Genomic DNA, 21,266 nt, shown 5'->3' with positions numbered 1-21,266 from the left:
GGAGAGAGAAGAAAACTTGGGACTATAAGAACCCAAAGAGAGGAACTTTCACTTTATGCACATATATATAGAAATCAAAAGATATAATTTATAGCTGAGATTCACAAGAATTCTATATACACAATGTTTCTGAAGTATATTGAAGTATCATGTATATTACCTGATGTCGTTTGATTATATCTTTCAATTTGTTAGCCAACTTCAGATCAATGTCTGGAATGAGGTAGATGTTGGGTCTGGCCAGACAATTGCTCTGAGGGAAAAAGAAGACATTTCCAAATTCTGAGTTTTGAAATAACGTCACATTATTTATCCATTTACCTTAATGACAAAAGTTGGCACTCAAAGCCATACTGCTTAAAATAGGAAGACATACTTTGCTGCAGCATGTAACAGCTTTATTTCAATACAAAACCCAGGTGTTCAGCAGGCTACTTAATGCCATTCACTGATCAAAAAACTGCTAAGACTCATGACCTAGAGAAATTCATTATACTTTTCATTAAGGCATTATACTGATAAATTAATCCTAGTCAATTTTACCTGGACTCGAGAGTCTAAGTCTCATGTAGCATTTTTACCTAACCTGGGGGTGGAGGGATGCCCATTTTGGTTTCTCATTTAATTTACTTAAAATATAAAAACTGATTATAGTTGTCCCATTTCTAATCTTATGAATAGCAATGATTAAAACATGCACATTAACTCCCCAAATCATCACCAAAAATTAGCCAAGATACAAAAACTGCTCAGTTATTTCTCTTAGTTAAGAGCCCATGAGAAAAGTTTCAGGAATTAAATTTATGATAATACCCAGCAGAATTGCCAGTCGCCTCTCCCCACGAAGGTTAATTCAGTGATTATTAAAAATTACTTATTAGTAAAAACACTAAGAAAGAAAAGAAAATTAAGTGTTCTCTTCTCCAAGTTATAATCTAGTTGGGGAAATAAGATTTCTATTTATGGTACAACCATGAAGGTACAACGGAGAAGGAAGTGGCACCCCACTCAAGTACTCTTGCCTGGAAAATCCCATGGACGGAGGAGCCTGGTAGGCTGCAGTCCATGGGGTCACAAAGAGTCGGACACGACTGAGCGACTTCACTTTCACTTTTCACTTTCATGTATTGGAGAAGGAAATGGCAACCCACTCCAGTGTTTTTGCCTGGAAAATCCCAGGGACAGCAGAGCCTGGTGGGCTGCTGTCTATGGGGTCGCACAGAGTCAGACATGACTGAAGCGACTTACCAGCATGAAACAAATCCAAAGAAAATGACTGTATAAACAAAGGACTATTAGGATGAAAGAATGTTCATATTAAATATGAAAGATCTAAATAATGGATTAGTGAAATTACTAAAGAAAATATTATGAATTATTTACCATGTTTAAGAAAAATATTTGTATGTGACAGAGTCATGACATAGTCATACCTTATAGCTCTAATCCCCAAAAATCATAAAAATAATACAATAATACATTTCAGGAAACTTTTCTCCCTTTGATCTTTGAGCTAGAATAAAGCTAATCTTAGAATTAAAAGCATATTAAAGGAAAAAAGTTTTAACAATCAAATTTTCTGAGTTACCTGAACCAATGTTTTTTCAATGTTCATAAACATTTCAACATTACGATCCATTCGGGATGGATTCTGCAGATCAAACCTCCGCCTGTAAGCAAAAAATCATTAGTTAATTTGTCTCCTACCTAAAACAAAAGTGAAAACTTGGTTTTAGTACCCAATACAAATGAGCTCAAAAGGTCTGGATACTAAAATAGCACTCTACAAAATGTGTAACATATTTTCTTGGCAGTATGAGAAATCAGTGTCAACACCATCATAAAACATTACATTTAATGATATTCAATCTACTCCAGTCAAAATGAACTACCAAATTCAAGAAGCATCCCCCGTTTTCTGTAAATCTAAGATATTTTACATCATATATAAAAGTAATCCACAGATCCAAAGGCAGTGAACTACTATACCATTCTCCAAGTATATGGAAAGTCTGTCTACTTTATCTATGCCTAAAAGTCATCTGTTCAAAGTCAAGAGTGTCTATAAGGCTCTAACTACTACTGTCCCAAATGTGGTAAAATTCATCTATTTACCTACACTTCAACTCCTTCCCGAATGTTTCTTTATCTAAGTACCTAAGCATAACATGTTACTGTTGTCTTTACCTATTCTTAGTAATTTCCAGAGATTCAGTTCAGTCATGTCCTGACTCTTTCCGACCCCATGGACTGCAACATGCCAGGCTTCCCAGTCCATCACCAACTCCTAGAGCTTGCTCAAACTCATGTCCATTGAGTCAGTGATGTCATCCAACCATTTCATCCTCTGTCATCCCCTTCTTCAATCTTCCCTCCCACCTTCAATCTTTCCCAGCATCAGGGTCTGGAATTCCACCACCTTCACTAGCTTTGTTCACAGTGATGATTCCTAAGGCCCACTTGACTTCACATCCAGGATGTCTGGCTCTAGGTGAGAGATCACACCATCGTGGTTATCTGGGTCATGAAGATCTTTTTTGTATAGTTCTTCTGTGTATTCTTGCCACCTCTTCTTAGAATCTTCTGTTTCTGTTTCAGGTCCATACTGTCTTTATTGTGCTCATCTTTGCATGAAGGGTTCCCTTGGTATCACTAATTTTCCTGAAGAGACCTCTAATCTTTCCCATTCTATTATTTTCTCCTAAATACTTTGGTTGGGATAAAGCCTCTTCTCCAGGAGGAAGAGGGGGCAACAGAGGATGGGATGGTTGGATGGCATCATCAACTCAATGGACATGAGTCTGAGCAAACTCTGGAGCATAGTGAAGAACAGGGAGGCCTGATGTGCTGCAGTCCAGGGGATCACAATGAGTCAGACATGACTGAGTGGCTGAACAACAGAACATAATACAATTCTACAAGTCAGCCTGTTTTTATTTTTTTTGAATGTAGTGTTTTCAGGAAAAGAAGAGTGAGAAAGAAAATCAGAAATGTTTTAAGAAGCTTAAGAGGCAGGCTTCCCTGGTGGCTCAGTGGTGAAGAATTCAAGGCCAATGAGGGAGACGTGGGTTCAATCCCTGTCCATGAAGATCCACATGCTGCGGAACAACTAAGCCCATGCATCACAACTACTGGGCCCGTGCTCTAGAGTCTGCAAGTCACAACTATGGTGCGGTGTGCCACAACTAGAGTGGCCCCTGCTCTCCGCAACTAGAGAAAAGCCCACACAGCAACGAAGACCCAGCAGAGCCAAATATTTAAAAAATTACTTAAAAAAGAGACTTAAGAGAGTCATATGAACCAACTGTAGTGTATGAATCTTGCTTGGATACTGATTAAAACAAAATATAAAAAATATCTGTTCCAGAAAAATAAACGACCCAATCAAAAAATGGGCCAAAGAACTAAATAGACACTTCTCCAAAGAAGACATACAGATGGCTAACAAACACATGAAAAGATGCTCAACATCACTCATTATTAGAGAAATGCAAATCAAAACCACAATGAGGTACCACTTCACACCAGTCAGAATGGCTGCGATCCAAAAATCTGTAAGCAATAAATGCTGGAGAGGGTGTGGAGAAAAGGGAACCCTCCTACACTGTTGGTGGGAATGCAAACTAGTACAGCCACTATGGAGAACAGTGTGGAGATTCCTTAAAAAATTGCAAATAGAACTACTGTATGACCCAGCAATCCCACTTCTGGGCATACACACCGAGGAAACCAGAATTGAAAGAGACACATGTACCCCAATGTTCATCGCAGCACTGTTTATAATAGCCAGGACATGGAAACAACCTAGATGTCCATCAGCAGATGAATGGATAAGAAAGCTGTGGTACATATACACAATGGAGTATTACTCAGCTGTAAAAAAGAATTCATTTGAATCAGTTCTGATGAGATGGATGAAACTGGAACCGATTATACAGAGTGAAGTAAGCCAGAAAGAAAAACACCAATACAATATACTAACACATATATATGGAATTTAGGAAGATGGCAATGACGACCCTGTATGCAAGACAGGAAAAAGACACAGATGTGTATAACGGACTTTTGGACTCAGAGGGGGAGGGAGAAGATGGGTTGATTTGGGAGAATGGCACTCTAACATGTATACTATCATGTAAGAATTGAATCGCCAGTCTATGTCTGACGCAGGATACAGCATGCTTGGGGCTGGTGCATGGGGATGACCCAGAGAGATGTTATGGGGAGGGAAGTGGGAGGGGGGTTCATGTTTGGGAACGCATGTAAGAATTAAAGATTTTAAAATTTAAAAAATAAAAAACTATTTAAAAAAAAAATATCTGTGAGATTATCAGGGAAACAAACACTAAGTGGATAGTACTTAACAATACTGAAAAATTACTGATAATTTTCTTGGCTGTGATAATGGTACTATTATCATGCTTTCTTAAAATCTAATTTTTTTAATCATGCCATGCAGCATGCAGGATCTTAATTCCTCAACCAGGGATTGAACCATGCCCCCTGCCTCGGGTGCAAAGTCTTAACTACTGGACTGCCAAGAAAACCTCTAAAATCTAATTTTAGAAATACACAGAAGCATTTACAGATGAAATTCTAAAAAGCAGAAGATGCATGACTAGAAATAATTCACTGTATTAGTCTTTCTTCTTTTATGTATAATTTATATTTTCCATCATAATAAACCAAAATGGCTTGCCAAACAGTAATTTGATAACACATTAAAGCTTTTCTGAATCTACAGTATAAGTAAGCAAAAGTACATATATGAATATTCAGAAAAACTAAACAAAAGAAAACAGATACAGTATAACCTTTACTTGAAATATTTTATCTGACTTATTTTTAAATTACCAAGAGTATTTAAACTTTACTTTTTAAATTATGCAAAGATGCTCAAACCTGTCCAAAAGGGAAATGTAAATTAAACTAAAATTATAAAACCTTTTTCAAAATCTATCACAAATTGCTAGGATGAAAAGATGGAAGTAATACAAATAAATACAACTGCTGGCCAGTGAAAGGGGGAAAGGTACACTTTTAATACATTCTGGTTGGACAATCCATCAGTACAATTTTGTTTGAAGATTTGCCAATTGTTTGAATTATGTTTCATGTTATTTCAACCTGAGTATCTTAATTCCTTATGATCTCATCTGAGTCAGCAGCATAATCAAGATGACAAGCCACTATTCAAGTGCCCAAATGGGTGGACAGTTATTAAGATATGCACTGTCGGAACATAAGTGATCCACTCAGTGCAAGTGTGTAAATCACAGGAGACAAGGGAAGGTGTGTACTGCAACTGGTTTATAACTGTACTCGAAAGAGGATGATTCTGCTATAATCTGAGAAGATTTGGAAAAATTATTACTCTTCATTCCTCTTAAAAAGTCTGTAACTCCATCCTTTACTTCTTTGTTGGCCTGATATTTAAGCCATAGATGATTTATTTCACGTAGCCTTCTAAACCACCTGAAATCTTTTCAGATAAAAATATTTCATTGTATTGATACACTAAATAAGCAAGTTTCATAATGACTTAGGAAGTCATTTCACTTTGAGACTCTTCCCTTACACACATCACAGCAAAACGTGCAAATAAATAAAAAAAACTTACCATCCCTGTTCATTTTTGTATTTGTAAGCAGCCCCAAGAATGTGACACAAGGTGCCTCCAGCTTTGAAATCCATGAAACATTTTGCCTAAAAGATGATACAAGTTACACATGAGATAAATAAAAACTTCTGACAATTACTCCTGTCTGAACTCTAAGCTTTGTAAGTAAGTGCAAGCTCATTTGTGTCTGACTCCTTGCAATCCCATGGGCAGTAGCACACTCCTCTGTTCATGGGATTTCCAAGGCAAGTATACTGGAGTGGATTGCTATTTCCTCCTAAAAGGGATCTTCCCAACCCAGGGATTGAACCTGCATTAACAGGTGGATTCTTTACCACTGAACCACCTGGGAAGTCTAAGCTTTATGTAAACTCAAAATTATAAACAACTCCTAATTCAGTAAGTTCCTTACTTTTTTGGAACAAACTGAGGCACAAAAAAATGTTTAAGTGAACAGTCTATGAAAAAGAAGACTGACTTACAAAAGATACATCAAATTTTTTCAGCAGAAAACATTAATGGACAAATTAATGATATACTACTAACTCCACTGGTAAATTTCAATTTCAATTTAAAAAATTAAATAAAATTCAAATTTTAAAATGTATAATAAGAAGTATCAAGCCAACTTCACTGATGAACATAGATGCAAAAATCCTCAACAAAAGACAAGCAAACTGAATCCAACAGTACATTAAGATCATACACCATGATCCAGTGGGATTTATCTCAGAAATACACAAGGGTTTTCTAGTATCCATAAATGAATCAACATGATACATAATAACAAACTGAAGAAATCATATTATCATCCCAACAGATTCAGAAAATGCTTTTGATAAAATCCAACATCCATTTATGATTTAAAAAAAAAAAAACCACACACAATCTCCAGAAAGTGGGCACAAAGGGAACATATCTCAACATAATAAAGGCCATATATGACAAACCCACAGCTAACATCATACTCAATGGTAAAAAACTGAAAGCATTCCTTTAAAGATCAGGAACAAGACAAGGATACCCACTGATACCACTCTTCTTCAACACAGTCTTGGAAGTCCTAGACACAGCAGTCAGAGAAGGAAAAGAAATAGAAGGAATCCAAATTGGAAAGGAAGAAATAAAACTATCTTCAGATGACATGATACTATACTTAGAAAATCCTAGACACTACCAGAAAACTACTAGAGCTCATCAATGAATTTGGCAAAAGTGCAGAATACAAAATTAATATACAGAAATCTGTTGCATTTCTATACATTAACAACAAAAGATCAGAAAGAGAAATTAAGGAAACAACCCAACTTACCAACATAACAAAAGAGTAAAATACCCAGGAATAAACCTACCTAAAGAGGCAAAAAATTTGTACTCTGAAAACTGTAAGATGCTAACAGATGAAACTAAAGATGACCCCAGCGGATGAAAAGATATACCATGTTCTCAGTATTGTCAAAATGACATCACTACCCAAGGTAATCAAGCTTCAGTGAAATCCCTGTCAAATGACCAATGATGTTTTTCACAGAACTCGAAGAAAAAATTTTTTTTACTTGTATGGAAAAACAAAAGACCTTTAACAGCCAAAATAATCTTGAGAAAGAAGAACAGAGCTGGAGGGATCGTACTCCCTGACTTCAGATTATACTATGAAGCCACAGTAATTTTAACAGTATAGTACTGGCCCCAAAACAGACACAGATAACAGAACAGGACAGAAAGCCCAAAAGACAAACCTATGCACTTATGGTCAATTAATCTGTGACAAAGGAGGAAAGCATATACAATGGAGAAAAGATGGTCTCTTTAATAAGTGGTGCTGGGAAAACTGGACAGCTACATGTAAAAGAATAAAATTAGAACATTCTCTAACATCATATACAAAAATAAACTGAGAATGCATTAAAGACTTAAAAATTAACAAATGGGACCTAATTAAACTTAAAAGTTTTTGCACAGCAAAGAAAACCATAAACAAAATGAAAAAACAACCAACAGAATGGGAGAAAATATTTACAAATGATGCAACTCAAACAAGGGATTAATTTCCAAAATAGACCAACAGCTTACACAGCTGTTTAAAAAACAACCAACCAACAATCCGATAAAAGAAAAAAATGGGCAGAAAATCTAAATAGACATTTCTCCAAAGAAGACATACAGATGGGTGACAGGAAAATGAAGATTGCAAATTATTAAAAGAAATGCAAATCAAATCAAGGAATGATGCTGAAGCTGAAGCTCCAATACTTTGGCCTCCTGATGCGAAGAGCTGGTTCACTAGAAAAGACCCGGATGCTGGGAAAGATTGAGCACAGGAGAAGGGGTTGACAGAGGATGAGACGGTTGAATTACATCACTGACTCAATGGACATGAGTTTGAGCAAACTCTGGGATATAGTGAAGACAGAGAAGCCTGGTGTGCTGCAGTCCATGAGGTCACAAAGTATTGGACACAACTTAGTGACTGAACAACAACAAATCAAAACTACAATGAGGTATCACCGTAAGCTGGTCAGAACGGCCGTCCTCAAAAAGGTTACAAATAATAAATGATGGAGAGGGTGTGGAGAGAAAGGAATCCTCCTATACTGTTGATGGAAATGTAAACTGGGGTAGCCACTATTGAGAATAGTAAGGAGGTTTCTTAAACTAAAACTACCATATGATTGAGCAATTCCACTCCTGGGCATATATTCAAAGAAAACCAAAATTTGAAAAGATACATCACCCCAATGTTCACTGCAGCACTACTGAACAATAGCCAGGACGCGGAAGCAACTTAAATGTCAATCACCAGAGGGATGGATAAAGACGTGGTACATATACAGTAGGATTTTACTCAGCTATAAAAGGAATAAAATCATGCCATTTGAAGCAACATGGACAGACTTAGAAATTAGCATACCAAGTAAAACAAGTCAGACACAGAAAAACAAATATCGTGGTATCACTAACTTGTCAAATCTAAATTTTTTAAATGATATAAATGAACTTAAAAACAGATAACCAAAGAGGGCTTACTATAGCACAGGGAACTCTACTCAATAGTCTATAATAACCTATATGTGAAAAGAATCCAAAAAAGAATGGATATACGTATAACTGAAACATTATGCTTTAAACTTGAGATTAACACAACACTGTACATCGACTATACTTCAATACAATTTAAAAAACACACATAAATGAAAAAGCAGAATACAAAATCAACTAGCTTTTCGTGTTATAATTATGTTTGTGTTATGTAGGGATAGGTACTAAAAGCCTTGAGGGAATTATGGAATAACAAGAAATTTTACTTGTGGAGGTAAAAAAACATTTCTGTTTCAATTCATATCATGTTTATCTGTGCAATATATTTTTAGCCTTACAAAGCATCTTTTTCCCCCTAAATCTTTCTAATTTCTCAGCATTAGATAAAACATATCCTATGTTGAGCCAGCTGTTTAACATCCAATATGACTTAGTAAAGTGACATGAAAGTCACTCTGCTACTGCTAAGTCACTGCAGTCGTGTCCAACTCTGTGCAACCCCATAGACGGCAGCCCACCAGGCTCCCCCGGCCCTGGGATTCTCCAGGCAAGAGTACTGGAGTGGGTTGCCATTTCCTTCTCCAATGCATGGAAGTGAAAAGTGAAAGTGAACTCGCTCAGTCGTGTCTGACTCTTAGCGACCCCATGGACTGCAGCCCACCAGGCTCCTCCGTCCATGGGATTTTCCTGGCAAGAGTACTTGAGTGGGGTGCCACTGCCTTCTCTGGAAAGTCACTCAGTCACGTTCAACTCTTTGAAACTCCATGGACTAGGACCCACCAGGCTCTCCTCTGTCCTGTGGATTTCCCAAGCAAGACTACTGGAGTGGGTTGCCATTTTCTCCTCCAGGGGATCTTCCCACCGCAGGGACTGACCCCAGGCCTCCCGCATTGCTGACAGATTCTTTACCATGTGAGCCACCAGGGAAGCCCTTAGTATAACTTAGGGAGCTAGTAACAAGTCTAGTTTGATTTAAAAAAAAAAAAAACAAAAAACAGCCCGAATAGTGAGCTCTTACACCAGTACTACTCATTCAGGAAAAAAGCTTTTTAAGGTAAATAGCTTACGTGTTTCACTGAAACACTGTCTGCTTTACTGTCTCTCTCCTTCAGTTTCGTTTTACACCATTACACTTTATTCTATCAATTCCTTTCATTTGGGAACAAGCTAAACACTATTTGGAAAAAAAAAGAAGTAAATCTGGTTCCTCTAGCACTAAACCATGAATTATTTCTAAGTACAGCTTATGTGTAAAAATATTCTCTTTAAAATCTTTAAAATTCAGAAAAACTATAATGGATTAGTTCCCAAGCGTTTGATATTCCCCAAATAAACCATCTTGTAAACACTACTTTTTAAGACACTCATATAACCCTAATTAGAAATACCAATATAATGCAAATCACCTTACATAAAATACTTCATATAATGCTACATGTAAATTTTATTCTAAATGATTCTATACCTGATAAAATATAAACTATACATATTATAGTGTTTTAAATGACAAAAACTTCAACCAGTTCCTGATTTGATCATTCTAATCTAGTTGATAATGTAAAAGAACAGGAAATAAACACTCAAGTATTTGGAGGTAAAGGAACATGGAATTTTCAGATGATTCAGAATATGTACAAACATGTAGAGAAAAACAGAGTGAGAGAGCAAATGTGGCCAAATGCTAAAAACTGAGGATTCTAAATGAAGGAAAATGAAAGTTCTTTGCACTATTCTTGCAAATGTTTACTTTCAATTAATTTTAAGCTTATAGAAGTTACCCCCAAACCCTCAATCTGCCATAGTACAGAAAATATGCTCATTATTCAGCTGAATAGCTCCCATTAAGTACCTCCAATATCTAAACATGTATTTATAAATTATATACATGTGTTTACTATAATGCTAACATACCATCTAACTTAAATTACATGTAAAAAAGTAGGTATTTTAAGGAGTAACTAAAAAATAATTAAAACAGAAGGAATGCTCTTGCCCTACAAATGTGAATTCAACCAGCACCCTGTAACTCTCAAATGTCTTCCTCTAATTCAACCTTTTCTCTAAAACTCCAGATCTCATTTCCAACTACCTACAGGATTTCAGAATCAGAGATGCCCTACAGGAGAGCTAACTTCAAACAGACTAAACTGAGTACCGTTCTCCAGAAACCTGCTTCTGCACTCTCACTTTCACCTTAGTGCTAAATGAATCTGCTCAGTGCAGTCATCCCAGGCAATTCTTTCTTATTTTAGCCCCACAATCCATCCTCCCACCAAAACAAACAAAAAAGCCCACAAAGTTATACCCCCTCTCATTATTTCAACTTTCTATTCTGACTATAGCTCACTTGGATTATGAGAGCAGCTTCTTCATGGAGAAAGAGATTTTAAAGTCTTCAATCTCAAGGCTTCCAAATCATTCTTCATATCAAAGCCTGCAGGATTATTATAAAACCCAAAATTGATTAAGCTACCTCTACTCTCCCCCTTGCTCTGGTTCCCAACGACTTTCAAGACAAAAGCCGCACTTCTACCTTTTTGTGACTGATTCTGGCCCATCTCTCTGCCTACTGTTCTAACCCTGCTGAACTATCTGAAACCACATTAAAGTGCCAAAATTTTCTCAGGCCTTTAGGGTTTTACACATTGCTCTCATTGCTTGAAAATCTCATCTTGCAGCATGTCGCTGAAGAACTCACACTCTACTTTCAGGACTGAGTTCACGTGTCCTTTCCCTGGGAAAACATTTCCTGAGACCAAAGGCTCTATTTATACAGTTCGAAGAAAGAGTGTATAAGCCCCTTGAGGACAAACAATACACTGCACTACTGCATGAATTCTCAGAACTTGGCACATACTCAAATGCTTAATATTTGCTGAACTCAAATCAGTGGGGGTAGGCAGTACCCTTGAATAACTGTTGTTGTGTTAATCAGATGATCATATGGAAGAAGATAAAACTAGATTCAGTGCTCACAATGAATACCAAGATAAATTCTAGACAGATAGGGAGTTACATGAAAAATCCCACACCATATAAATCATACAAGAATGCATTGCTGAAACCCTTTATCACCTGTGAGTGGAGAAAGAATCCTAACATGATTCATAAAACCACATCCATTTATTTGACTTAATGAAAATAAATATCTGGGTGGCAAAAATACCATAAGCAAAGCGGACAGATTTATTCCAAGGTCAGTAAAATAATATTTTTTAGTCTCATTTATATCTGAGAGATCAGTGAATTATTAAAACAAAAAGGTTAATGATGAAACAAGAACACACAAACTGGAAGCTTTTTAGATTTAAAAAAAAGTCTACCAATAACAAATTCAGTAGAGGCAACAAATACCAGACTGGAAACTACAAAAACCCAAACCAGAGAATTGGAAGACAAAAATTACAGGAAAATATATGACAGGTAGTTCCCAGAAATCTAGTATTTGTACAATCAGAGTTCAGAAATATAAAGAAATACAGACAAGCAGAGAAGACTAATAAACCGAAATGTTCCCAGAGGTAAAGAAACGTAACTGAGTTTTCACACCATGATTTATGAGAACTAGAAATATTTATGAATTTTAAAGATCGTATGAAAAAGGGAGAAATCAACAGGTAGAATCAGATTTTTCTGTATAAAATCAAATGTTTAAGAAAGAACAAAGCCTACAAATTTAAAAAAGAAAGAAAACATGACCAATTTCTACACCAAGTCCAACCTCTAGTCAAAATACCAACTTCAAGGGGAACAGAATCATATTCTCACATAAGCTCAGAAGAATCTCATGGACAAAATAAAAGAAATTCCACAAAACAGCATTCTAGCCACAAGGGAAAGACTTAATAAAGACAATATAGAAAATACAATATAGTAAAATATTAACAGATAAGTCTAGGTAGTAACTACTGTGATGTCTAATGCCAATGTTAAATGACTCCTGAAAGAGATGCTTCCTATAGTTCAAAAGCAGTAAAATTCTACAGCAAAAATTCTGTAGAGATTCCTCCTTTTCCCTATTCTGTACAATAGCACTAGCAAAATAAAGAGCTGCAGGCTCCACTCAAGAGTACAGAAACAGAAGCTGTCTCAGTGTGAAAAGCTGATGTACTTACCGGGAGCTTGGTGAAGGCCGGGTTGGTGACATGCTTCCCAAAGGCATCTTCTTGGAACTGAAGAAGCTGTACCACCAGCCCAGCCAGAGTTTTATTCGTAGGAGCATCCGTGTGAACATACTGCAAGATAAAGACAGAGACTCAAAAACTGGGACAACTGTGCAGAAGACAGTGTTATTAGTTTACTTCCTAGTACCTAAGCACTGGCCCAGTGGCAGATTTTTAAGTGTCTGAGACACTTGTATAAACAAATATTGGGGGCAGTGGGCTGGATAAATAACACATCCTTTTAGGGAACAGATCTTAAGGATGAGAAATACTATGTCCAAGAAACCAAACCGAAATTATCTCATCCCCACCTGGATGGTGAGATCCTGAACCTCAAACTCAAGCCTGATACTATAAGGGAATGAGAGCTATTGGCCACTGAATTTCCTATGTGGCCTGAGAACCGACTATGTTAAAAGTTTTTCAAACTAATCCACAAACTCTTTGATGTTCCTCTCATCTAGAAGTGGGGATCTATGCCCTCTTCTATTGAATCAGACCATCCTTAGGGACTCACTGAAAACCAATTAGCATGCCAGAGAAGCGATGCTGTGTGACTTCCGAGAATAAATCAAAAAAGATCAGACAGCTTTGCTTCCAAGTAGTTCTTTTCGGACACCCACCTTTATAGCCCTGAACAGCAACAAAGGTGTCCAACCACCCTGACACCACCACACTGAGGCGGCCCAGGCCACCCAGAGAGGTCACATGGAAAGGCCCCAGCTGATGTCCCAGAAGACTGACAGTATAACCACCAGACACATGAGTAAAGAAGATTCCAGGTGATTCTGGTCCCCGGCTGTCAAGTCACCCTCAATCACCAAACCTCCCCCGTCAAGGGCCCAGACACCACTGAGCAGAGACAGTCATCCCGAACATGCCCATCCAAATTCCAGACACACAGGAACTATTAAGCATAATAAAATGGTTGTTTTATGCAACTGAGTTTTGAGCACATTAAAATGGTTACTTTCATGCACTAAAAAAATAAATAAATACACATGTACGGGCACTTAAAAATGGTTACGATAGTAAGCTTTACAAGTTTTTGGTCAAAATTTTAAAATCTTTTAAAATAAATGTACATGAAAAGTTATCCATGCTGATGTATGTAATGTCACAAAGGGCAAATCCATGGTAGACAGCAAATGAACATCACAGCAAGGAAAGATAGAGTACATGACAGGAAAAGCATAAATTAGTGAGTTCAATTAAATGTATAAGTTTAATTTTGTATTAAGCATTCAATATCACTTTGAAAGGCCATCATTTTTTTTCTAAACCGCCAATTCTGAGCAGGTAGAAATATCTATACTTCCATTGAAAAAAAACAAAACACTATTTCTCTTTCTGGAAAAGCCTCTTTCCCAGTACCACCTCACATTTCAAAATTAATGTTTCTATTGCAATAAATAATGTCTGATATCTGTACAGCAAAATATCAGCTATATCATCTACTGTTAGTTACAAAGCCTTAAGTTGACTAGTTCTCAATATGTGCTGCTGCCAATCAAACAAAGAGCATAATATATTAACAAGAGGGCAGGCAATTCTTCTTAAAGCTTAGTATCCTCTCACTTCTTTATTTGTTCAAGTACACTAGCTTTCCTCTCTATGTGGAACAGCCAGCATAAGTTAAATTTTGCCAAAGGCTGGTGTTTTGTTGGAATGCTTTGTTTTACACGAAACTCTCTAGACCAAAGGTTGGTAAAATCCAGCCCACTGCCTGTTTCCGTGGGGCCCACAAGCTAAGAATGGCCCAACATTTTTAAATGCTTGGGGGAAAAGTTCTAAGAATAATATTTCATGACACACGATTATTATATGAAATTCAAATGTCAGTGTCCATAAACAGTCTTATCAAAACACAGCACCCTCACTCATTTGCACTTTGACTATGGCTGCTTTCCTCCAACAGCAGTCGAGCAGTTGCCACTGAGACTGCCTGGGCTGCAAAGCCTTGCTATTTAACTCTGGCCTTTTCATAGAAAAAGTCTGCCTATCCTTGTTCTAAACTACACCTTTTTATCCTTACAAACAGCTTCCTTCTATAGCAAAGGTGTTCTGTAAAAACACATTTCCATAAGGCTATGAAGTGAAACGTGTGTCAGACATAAGCCAAAAACTAGAAATACCTTTCATACAATTAAGCACATAAGATGTCAGATCTGTTAGTGTAAAATAGTGGTTCTTAAGTTTTAGCCCCACTCCCAGTCAGGTCCAAGAGTCTGCATTCGTAACAAGTTCCCATGCACTACACTTTAAGAACCACTGGGCTTTCAAAAAAAAATCCACTTCAAATATTGTCATATGTCATGCATCTCAGTTAAAGAACACATTTATTATAATCTAAAAGTTAAAAAACGAGGTAAGCAATTTTAAAATGTTAAAAACTACTTACAATTCCCCTTTCCTATAATACCAATTCACACAAAAACCATCAAGTTTAATTTTCTGAGGACTATTGTTCAACACAGTAAATCTTTAATGAGGAATACTCAATTTCAACAGTAATACTGGATGCAGTATTATCTATAATAAAGAATAAACTCTTCAAGTGTAACCCACAGAACTGGCAAAGTATGTTGTACATACTCACAAGGTAAGTTTACAATCTTTAATAAGTACAAGCTTCTCCAAGGGATCTCATAATGTACTGCAGGTTTTTAGCACATGGTACGGCAACATGAAAAATTAATACCTGCAGACAACTGAACAGTGTCAAATCCTAAAATTGAAAAAGGCACCATTTGGAGGAAGGCTGTTCAGCTAAAACCAAACCCTTTAGGCAAAAATGAATTGTTAATGACCTATATACATAGCTTTGTATGTATTCTAAACTTCACCACTATCTACAGCTGTTTCATTTAACATACTGTCATTCAAAATGAGAAAGATTTCACGTGGACAACCCTACAGTTTCAGAATAAAGATAGCAGGTTCAAGGCTCAATCAAAATGATTACCTTAGATATATTAAAATCCAATTTTTAAACTATAAAATATTTTTTAACTGTTTACTTTCTCAAATCACTCACAAAAATTATCAAACAAGAAAATACATGTAAGAGATGACAATTTTAACTCATAAATTTGACATTTACATATTATGTAAACTATACTCATACCCTCTCAAAAGGCAGGGTATAACTATTATAAGATTTTTAAATCAACTTTTAAAAATTTCAAAGAGTAACATTCTATTTAATCAATCAGAGGGATCAGGAGATAATATGGCAAAGGTATCACTAGTATCTCAAATTTATATAATCCCATCTTCAAGGACTATCTCATTTGATTCAAAACAACAGCCTACAAGAGTTAAAAATGAACAAGTAAAATGTAGAAATCAAGTGATCTGCTCAATGACATCAATCAGTGGCCGAGAGTACCAAACTCACGTTTACCAACCCAATGTAATGCTCATTCTACTATCCCATACTGACAGTTCAACTCCTCCCCAAAATCTCATTTAAACATAAAAAGATCGTAATAGTTTTCAAGATAATAAATCCTAATTAAAGGTGTTTCATCACCTTGATTAAAGGTGTTTATTAAAGGTGTTTTACAGGGGGAGAATATAATGATTATAGAGACAACTTCAATCATAAAAATTTTATTTTTAATCCAAAAAAAAAAAAAAAGTTCAACAGCATGTTTTACTTAAGACAACAACAAAAAATCTTTCAGTCTCAAAGTTTTGATTAAGAAAGTTAGGAAAATATGCTTAGAAAGCTGTATCAATAAATCTGCTTTATATTCCCTGTGACATTAATAACATTAAAAGTTTAACTTCTCCCTAAACAATTCTATTGCAGCAGATGTCCCATATGAAAAAAAACAACTGTCTTAACCTGTTAAATACTATATGTAAAGGGCATGGAAACACCTTCCCTGGGCAATCTAGTCTGTTTTAGTGATCATCGTTAAATCTAAAGCATTTTTATTTAAATCATCCTGAAATCTTTAATTTCAGGAGTAAGCCAAACTTTGGGAAGAAACCTACCTGGGAAGTTAATGGCTTACAGACACACTTCACCTTCTCAAGGTTTGATCATCTGAAAACCACTCTGAACTATGGATAGAAAAATATCTTTCGGTGTTAAGGATAAACGATACACACCCAGTAATACAAAGCAGGCACCTTAGGTAGATAACCAGCTTCTGTACTGCTGCAGTGGACTGAAAATGCAACCTTGGGCAGTTTCCGCTTCCCTAAACTGGTCACCTCCTCTAGACTCCTTTGGCAAGTAAAAGCTCATCCTAGTCAAGAAGTATTCACTTTCCTTTCCGTAATGCAAATGTATCAACAAAACCTAAATAAATAGGTTTCTAGAGGTTTCTAGTCTAGTTAATCTGTTCATTCATGGAACGAAGATTAACTGAGCACCTTCTATGGACATTCAGAAAGCAAAAACAATACAAGGGAACTCTCTTTTAATTTGAAATCACCTGGCTTTTACAGGCAGGTGCCAGTGTCTATCTTTACCACAACATTGTTTCTTAAGGAGAGGAATTACAAATAGGAAAAAGAAAATAAAAGGTGTCGGGGGTGGGGGTGGGAGGTTGGAGCTGGAGCCAGGTGGACCTTCTCTGAATCCCGAATTTGTAACTCCTAACAGTTTTGACACTATGGCTCAGACGGTAAAGCGTCTGTCTACAATGCGGGAGACCAGGGTTCGATCCCTGGGTTGGGAAGATCCCCAGAGAAGGAAATGTCAATCCACCCCAGGACTACTGCCTGGAAAATCCCACGGACAGAGGAGCCTGGTAGGCTACAGTCCATGGGGTCGCAAAGGGTCGTGTGACTGAGCGACTTCATTTCAACTGTAATTCTTAGAGAAATTACTTAAACCTGGTCTCGATTTCTCTCATGGGGAAAATGAAGCAAATAATATCTATCATACAGGACCACTGTGAGGATTTAAGCGAGTAATGTTTTAAATGCCCAGATAAAGTGGATGCTCAAGTTGTCCTCACAGTGCATGCATAAACTCATCAATAAAAGTGCTACTATCAATATCATGTTTATTTATTTGCTCGAGATTTATTAATTTGAAAATACAGTATTAAATGCAACACAAAAGTTAAAACCCATCAATGTGTACACCAAGGAGAGATATAGTGTGTATGGCAGAAGCAAAGAACGTTGTTGTAAATATTTTTACCAAATCAACACCACTCTAAGAGGCTGATAGGATTCTGACTATCAAGTCCAAGGATATGCAATTCTGAATCTGAACAGGCCTAAGAAATACATTTCAGTTTTATGAAACACTGAGAGGTCAAACATAACTTTAACTCTGTCTTCAAGGCCTCAGGGACACGGAGCCAGCATTAGCCTACTAGCTTCAACCCTCTCTTGCAATCAGGCTCACAGCCACTTCCTCATCCACCCAAACCCAGCTCTGAAAGACTATCCAACCCTAAAGCTGCCCTCTGAAACCTGGCCCAAAAGAGATGCAGTCTGCAAAGGTAGAAATAACTATCACTGTACTTCCTTTCTTCCTATTCCCTTTCTTGCTATCCAAAGGAATATTCCTCCTGAGTATCTCTCTGTTAAAGCTACACTGATAGAGCAATACAATATTATATGTCAATTATATCTCAACAAAACTGGGGTAAAAAATCCAGCCTGGGCCTTCCCTGGTGGTCTAGTGGTTAAGAAACCGCCTTGCAACACTGGGACATCAGTTTGATCCCTAGTTTGGGAAGAGCCCACATGCTGTGGGGCAACCAGGCCCCTATGCCACAACAACTGAGCCTGTGCTCTGAGGCCCATATGCAGCAACTACTGAAGCCCTGAGCACCCTAGAGCCTGTACTCCACAACAAAAGAAGCCACTGCAATGAGAAGCCCATACGAAGAGTAGCCCCGGCTCTTTGAAATGACAGATAGTCTGAGCGCACCAACACCCAGTGCAGCCAAAAAATTAACTAAAAAACATTAAGGTATATTAAGACCCAAAATACTGCCTGAAAAGCACGTGATAAACAATAATTTCATAATATAAGCATATTCAATTCCCTTAGCTACTACCATAAGCTCTACTGTTTACACACAAAAAAAGTGACCAATTTACCAATGTACAAGGAAAAACAGTACTGTCTACTTAACATGTAAGTGAGGAAAATCTACAATCTCAAATGAGACTCCAAAATTCCTAGGGGAATAAAGTCAAAGCACCAAAAAATATATTGTAAGTAAGAATATGTCACCTCTCACTTTCTAAAAACTGATGTGTGTGTGTTGTGTGCCTAGTCACTCAGTCGTGTCAGACTCTTTGTGACCCCATGGACTGTAGCCCGCCAGGCTCCTCTGTCCATGTGGATTCTCCAGGCAAGAATACTGGAGTGGGGTTGCCATGCCCTCCTCCAGGGGATCTTCCCAATTCAGGGATGGAACCCAGATCTACCACACTGCAGGGGCATTCTTTACTGAGCCACCAGGGAAGCCCAAAACTTGAGATAAGAAATGGTGAGTTCTGAAAGTATCACAGTGGAGTATCAGAAGAACCTTAGACCCCTGCCTATGCCTAACAACTTCCAAAGGCTGATAAGTTTCACTGCACTGTACACCCGAAACCTAAAGTAGGTTTCTAGACTACTTTATCTTTTCATTCATTCAACAAATATTTACTAAGCAACTACTAAGGGTCAAGCAATGAGGATCAAAAATGTTCCAGGGCACACTGTAGTGAACAGGCCAAACAAGGTCCTAGCTCCAGGGCAATGGTCCACAACGGAGGAAGTTAGAGAACTGTGAAGGGTGTTCAGGAAATTCTGAGACACAGAGAGCAATTTTTTTTTTTTTGGCAGTCGGCTTCCTTACACTTTCTAAGGGGGTCAGTCATTTCTAAATAAGTTATATAAAGGGGAAACTAAAAAAGTTGTTATAAACAATGGGACTAAGTCACAACTTTCAGTACCAATGACTCAGTCCAACTAACACTCCAAAGGCAAGACAAGCAGGTAAATGAAAATAATCCCAAAAAAACAGTATGAAGAAAACGAAGGTGATATGAAGTGGGGTGACCTAACACGAAAGGGGTTCTCAGGGAAAGCCTCACATTAGCTACAAGCCAACATTAACTCTCGAATTCCCACTATACATAAGCAGAGGGAACTGTGAAGTAAAAGCCGTCGTTTTATCAATATTAGTGAGTCCCCAAGAACACTGTGATCCATTATATTAACCTGCAGTTACCGACGTCGGAGTACAGCGGTCCACAGTCCTTCTTTAGCATATCAACTACAGGTTTAAGAAAACCTTGGTTACCTCACTGGACTTTGAAGACTGGTCTCTTAAACAAAACTTGCCGCGGCTCTTACAGCTCGGCTCAGACAGTTTTAATAACCACTGTTAACACACCTAAAGCGGCTAACAAAGAGGAAGAGTCACAACCTCCCGGTCACGAAGCCCGACCCGCTCCCTCACAAGCGCGGGCAGGGGCTTTCGCCCCGGATGCCCGGGCTCCCAGGAGCGGCGCCCCGAGGGCCCGCGGAGCCGCGGGAGCGCGGGGGCCGAGAGTTCGCGGCGGGGGCGTGGCGGGCCCGGCGCCTGCCTTTGTTGTCCCTCGTGGCGCGCGGGGGGAGGGGCGGCCCGAGGCCCGCGAGCCCAGCAGCCGCCCCCGGCCCCCGTCGCGTGGCCTCCTCGGCCCCTACGGGCGCGCGGACCCACCTTCTTGTAGTGCTTGCCCAGCCAGACCCGCACCGAATCCAGCTGGGACACCGTCTCCGGGCTCTCCCAAAACTTGCTGGCCGGGCCCCCGTCCTTCCGCCGATAAACGGCCAGGCCCGTGGCCGCCGCCGCGCCTCCTGCGCCCGCGGCGCCGGTGGTCGTCCCCAGCCCTCCGCCGCCCGCCGCCGCGGCCATCGTCGCCGTCCGTCGTCCCCACCGCCCGGCCCTCCCCGGCCCTCGCGGCGTGCCCCGTTCGCACCCGCGCGCGCGCGCGCGCAGCCGCCACCGCCGCCTCCCGGCCCCGCCCAGCCAACCCTCTTCCGGCGCGGAAGCCTGGCCCCGCCTCTTCTCGGGACCGGCGCCCTAACCGACGAGAGCACGCGCGCACGCATGCGCAGCACTCGGGCCGGGCGGGCCTAGGACGAGCCCCTCCACCCGCCTCTTCCGCCTGCACCGCGGACCGCTTACCCGCTACACCTCACAGCTTGGGCTTCCGCGCGTGTGGCTGTTTCCCCGGTACCTGCGTTGAATCGTTATGTAGTCTACAGCTGCACGGTGGTTGTGTCACCGTCTGCCACCGCCGGGGAGAAAGGAGCTGGTGTGAGATGTTCCGAGAGGAGAGCGCGTTTCGAGTGTCGCGTGCCAGCAGTGGAACCCACACGCCGGGTGGGAATCTGCGCCTGTCCTCGCTTGCCTTCAGACCTTCTGCACGTAGTGACCCTGTCGTCCTTTGTAAACATACATCTGGGACCCACACCTTCGGCT

At 39.0% G+C, this 21,266-nt stretch overlaps 1 protein-coding gene across 1 annotated transcript in view; it reads right to left on the bottom strand.

Moving 5' to 3' along the window:
• SMARCC1 (SWI/SNF related BAF chromatin remodeling complex subunit C1) overlaps positions 1 to 20,864 on the bottom strand; it is a 123,748-nt gene extending 102,884 nt beyond the window's left edge. The window contains exons 1-5 of the mRNA XM_069561576.1: positions 20,502 to 20,864; positions 12,775 to 12,894; positions 5,621 to 5,706; positions 1,589 to 1,670; positions 161 to 253 (exon numbers count right to left, since the gene is read on the bottom strand). Of these exons, the coding sequence (XP_069417677.1) occupies positions 161 to 253; positions 1,589 to 1,670; positions 5,621 to 5,706; positions 12,775 to 12,894; positions 20,502 to 20,696 (576 nt within the window). The 5' untranslated portion in view covers positions 20,697 to 20,864. The remainder of the gene's footprint in view (positions 1 to 160; positions 254 to 1,588; positions 1,671 to 5,620; positions 5,707 to 12,774; positions 12,895 to 20,501) is intronic.
• Positions 20,865 to 21,266: the final 402 nt, after the last annotated feature.

This window comes from Ovis canadensis, chromosome 19 (assembly GCF_042477335.2).
Source record: "Ovis canadensis isolate MfBH-ARS-UI-01 breed Bighorn chromosome 19, ARS-UI_OviCan_v2, whole genome shotgun sequence".
NCBI classification, from domain to species: domain Eukaryota; kingdom Metazoa; phylum Chordata; class Mammalia; order Artiodactyla; family Bovidae; genus Ovis; species Ovis canadensis.
This window is presented reverse-complemented; position numbering and strand designations above follow the sequence as displayed.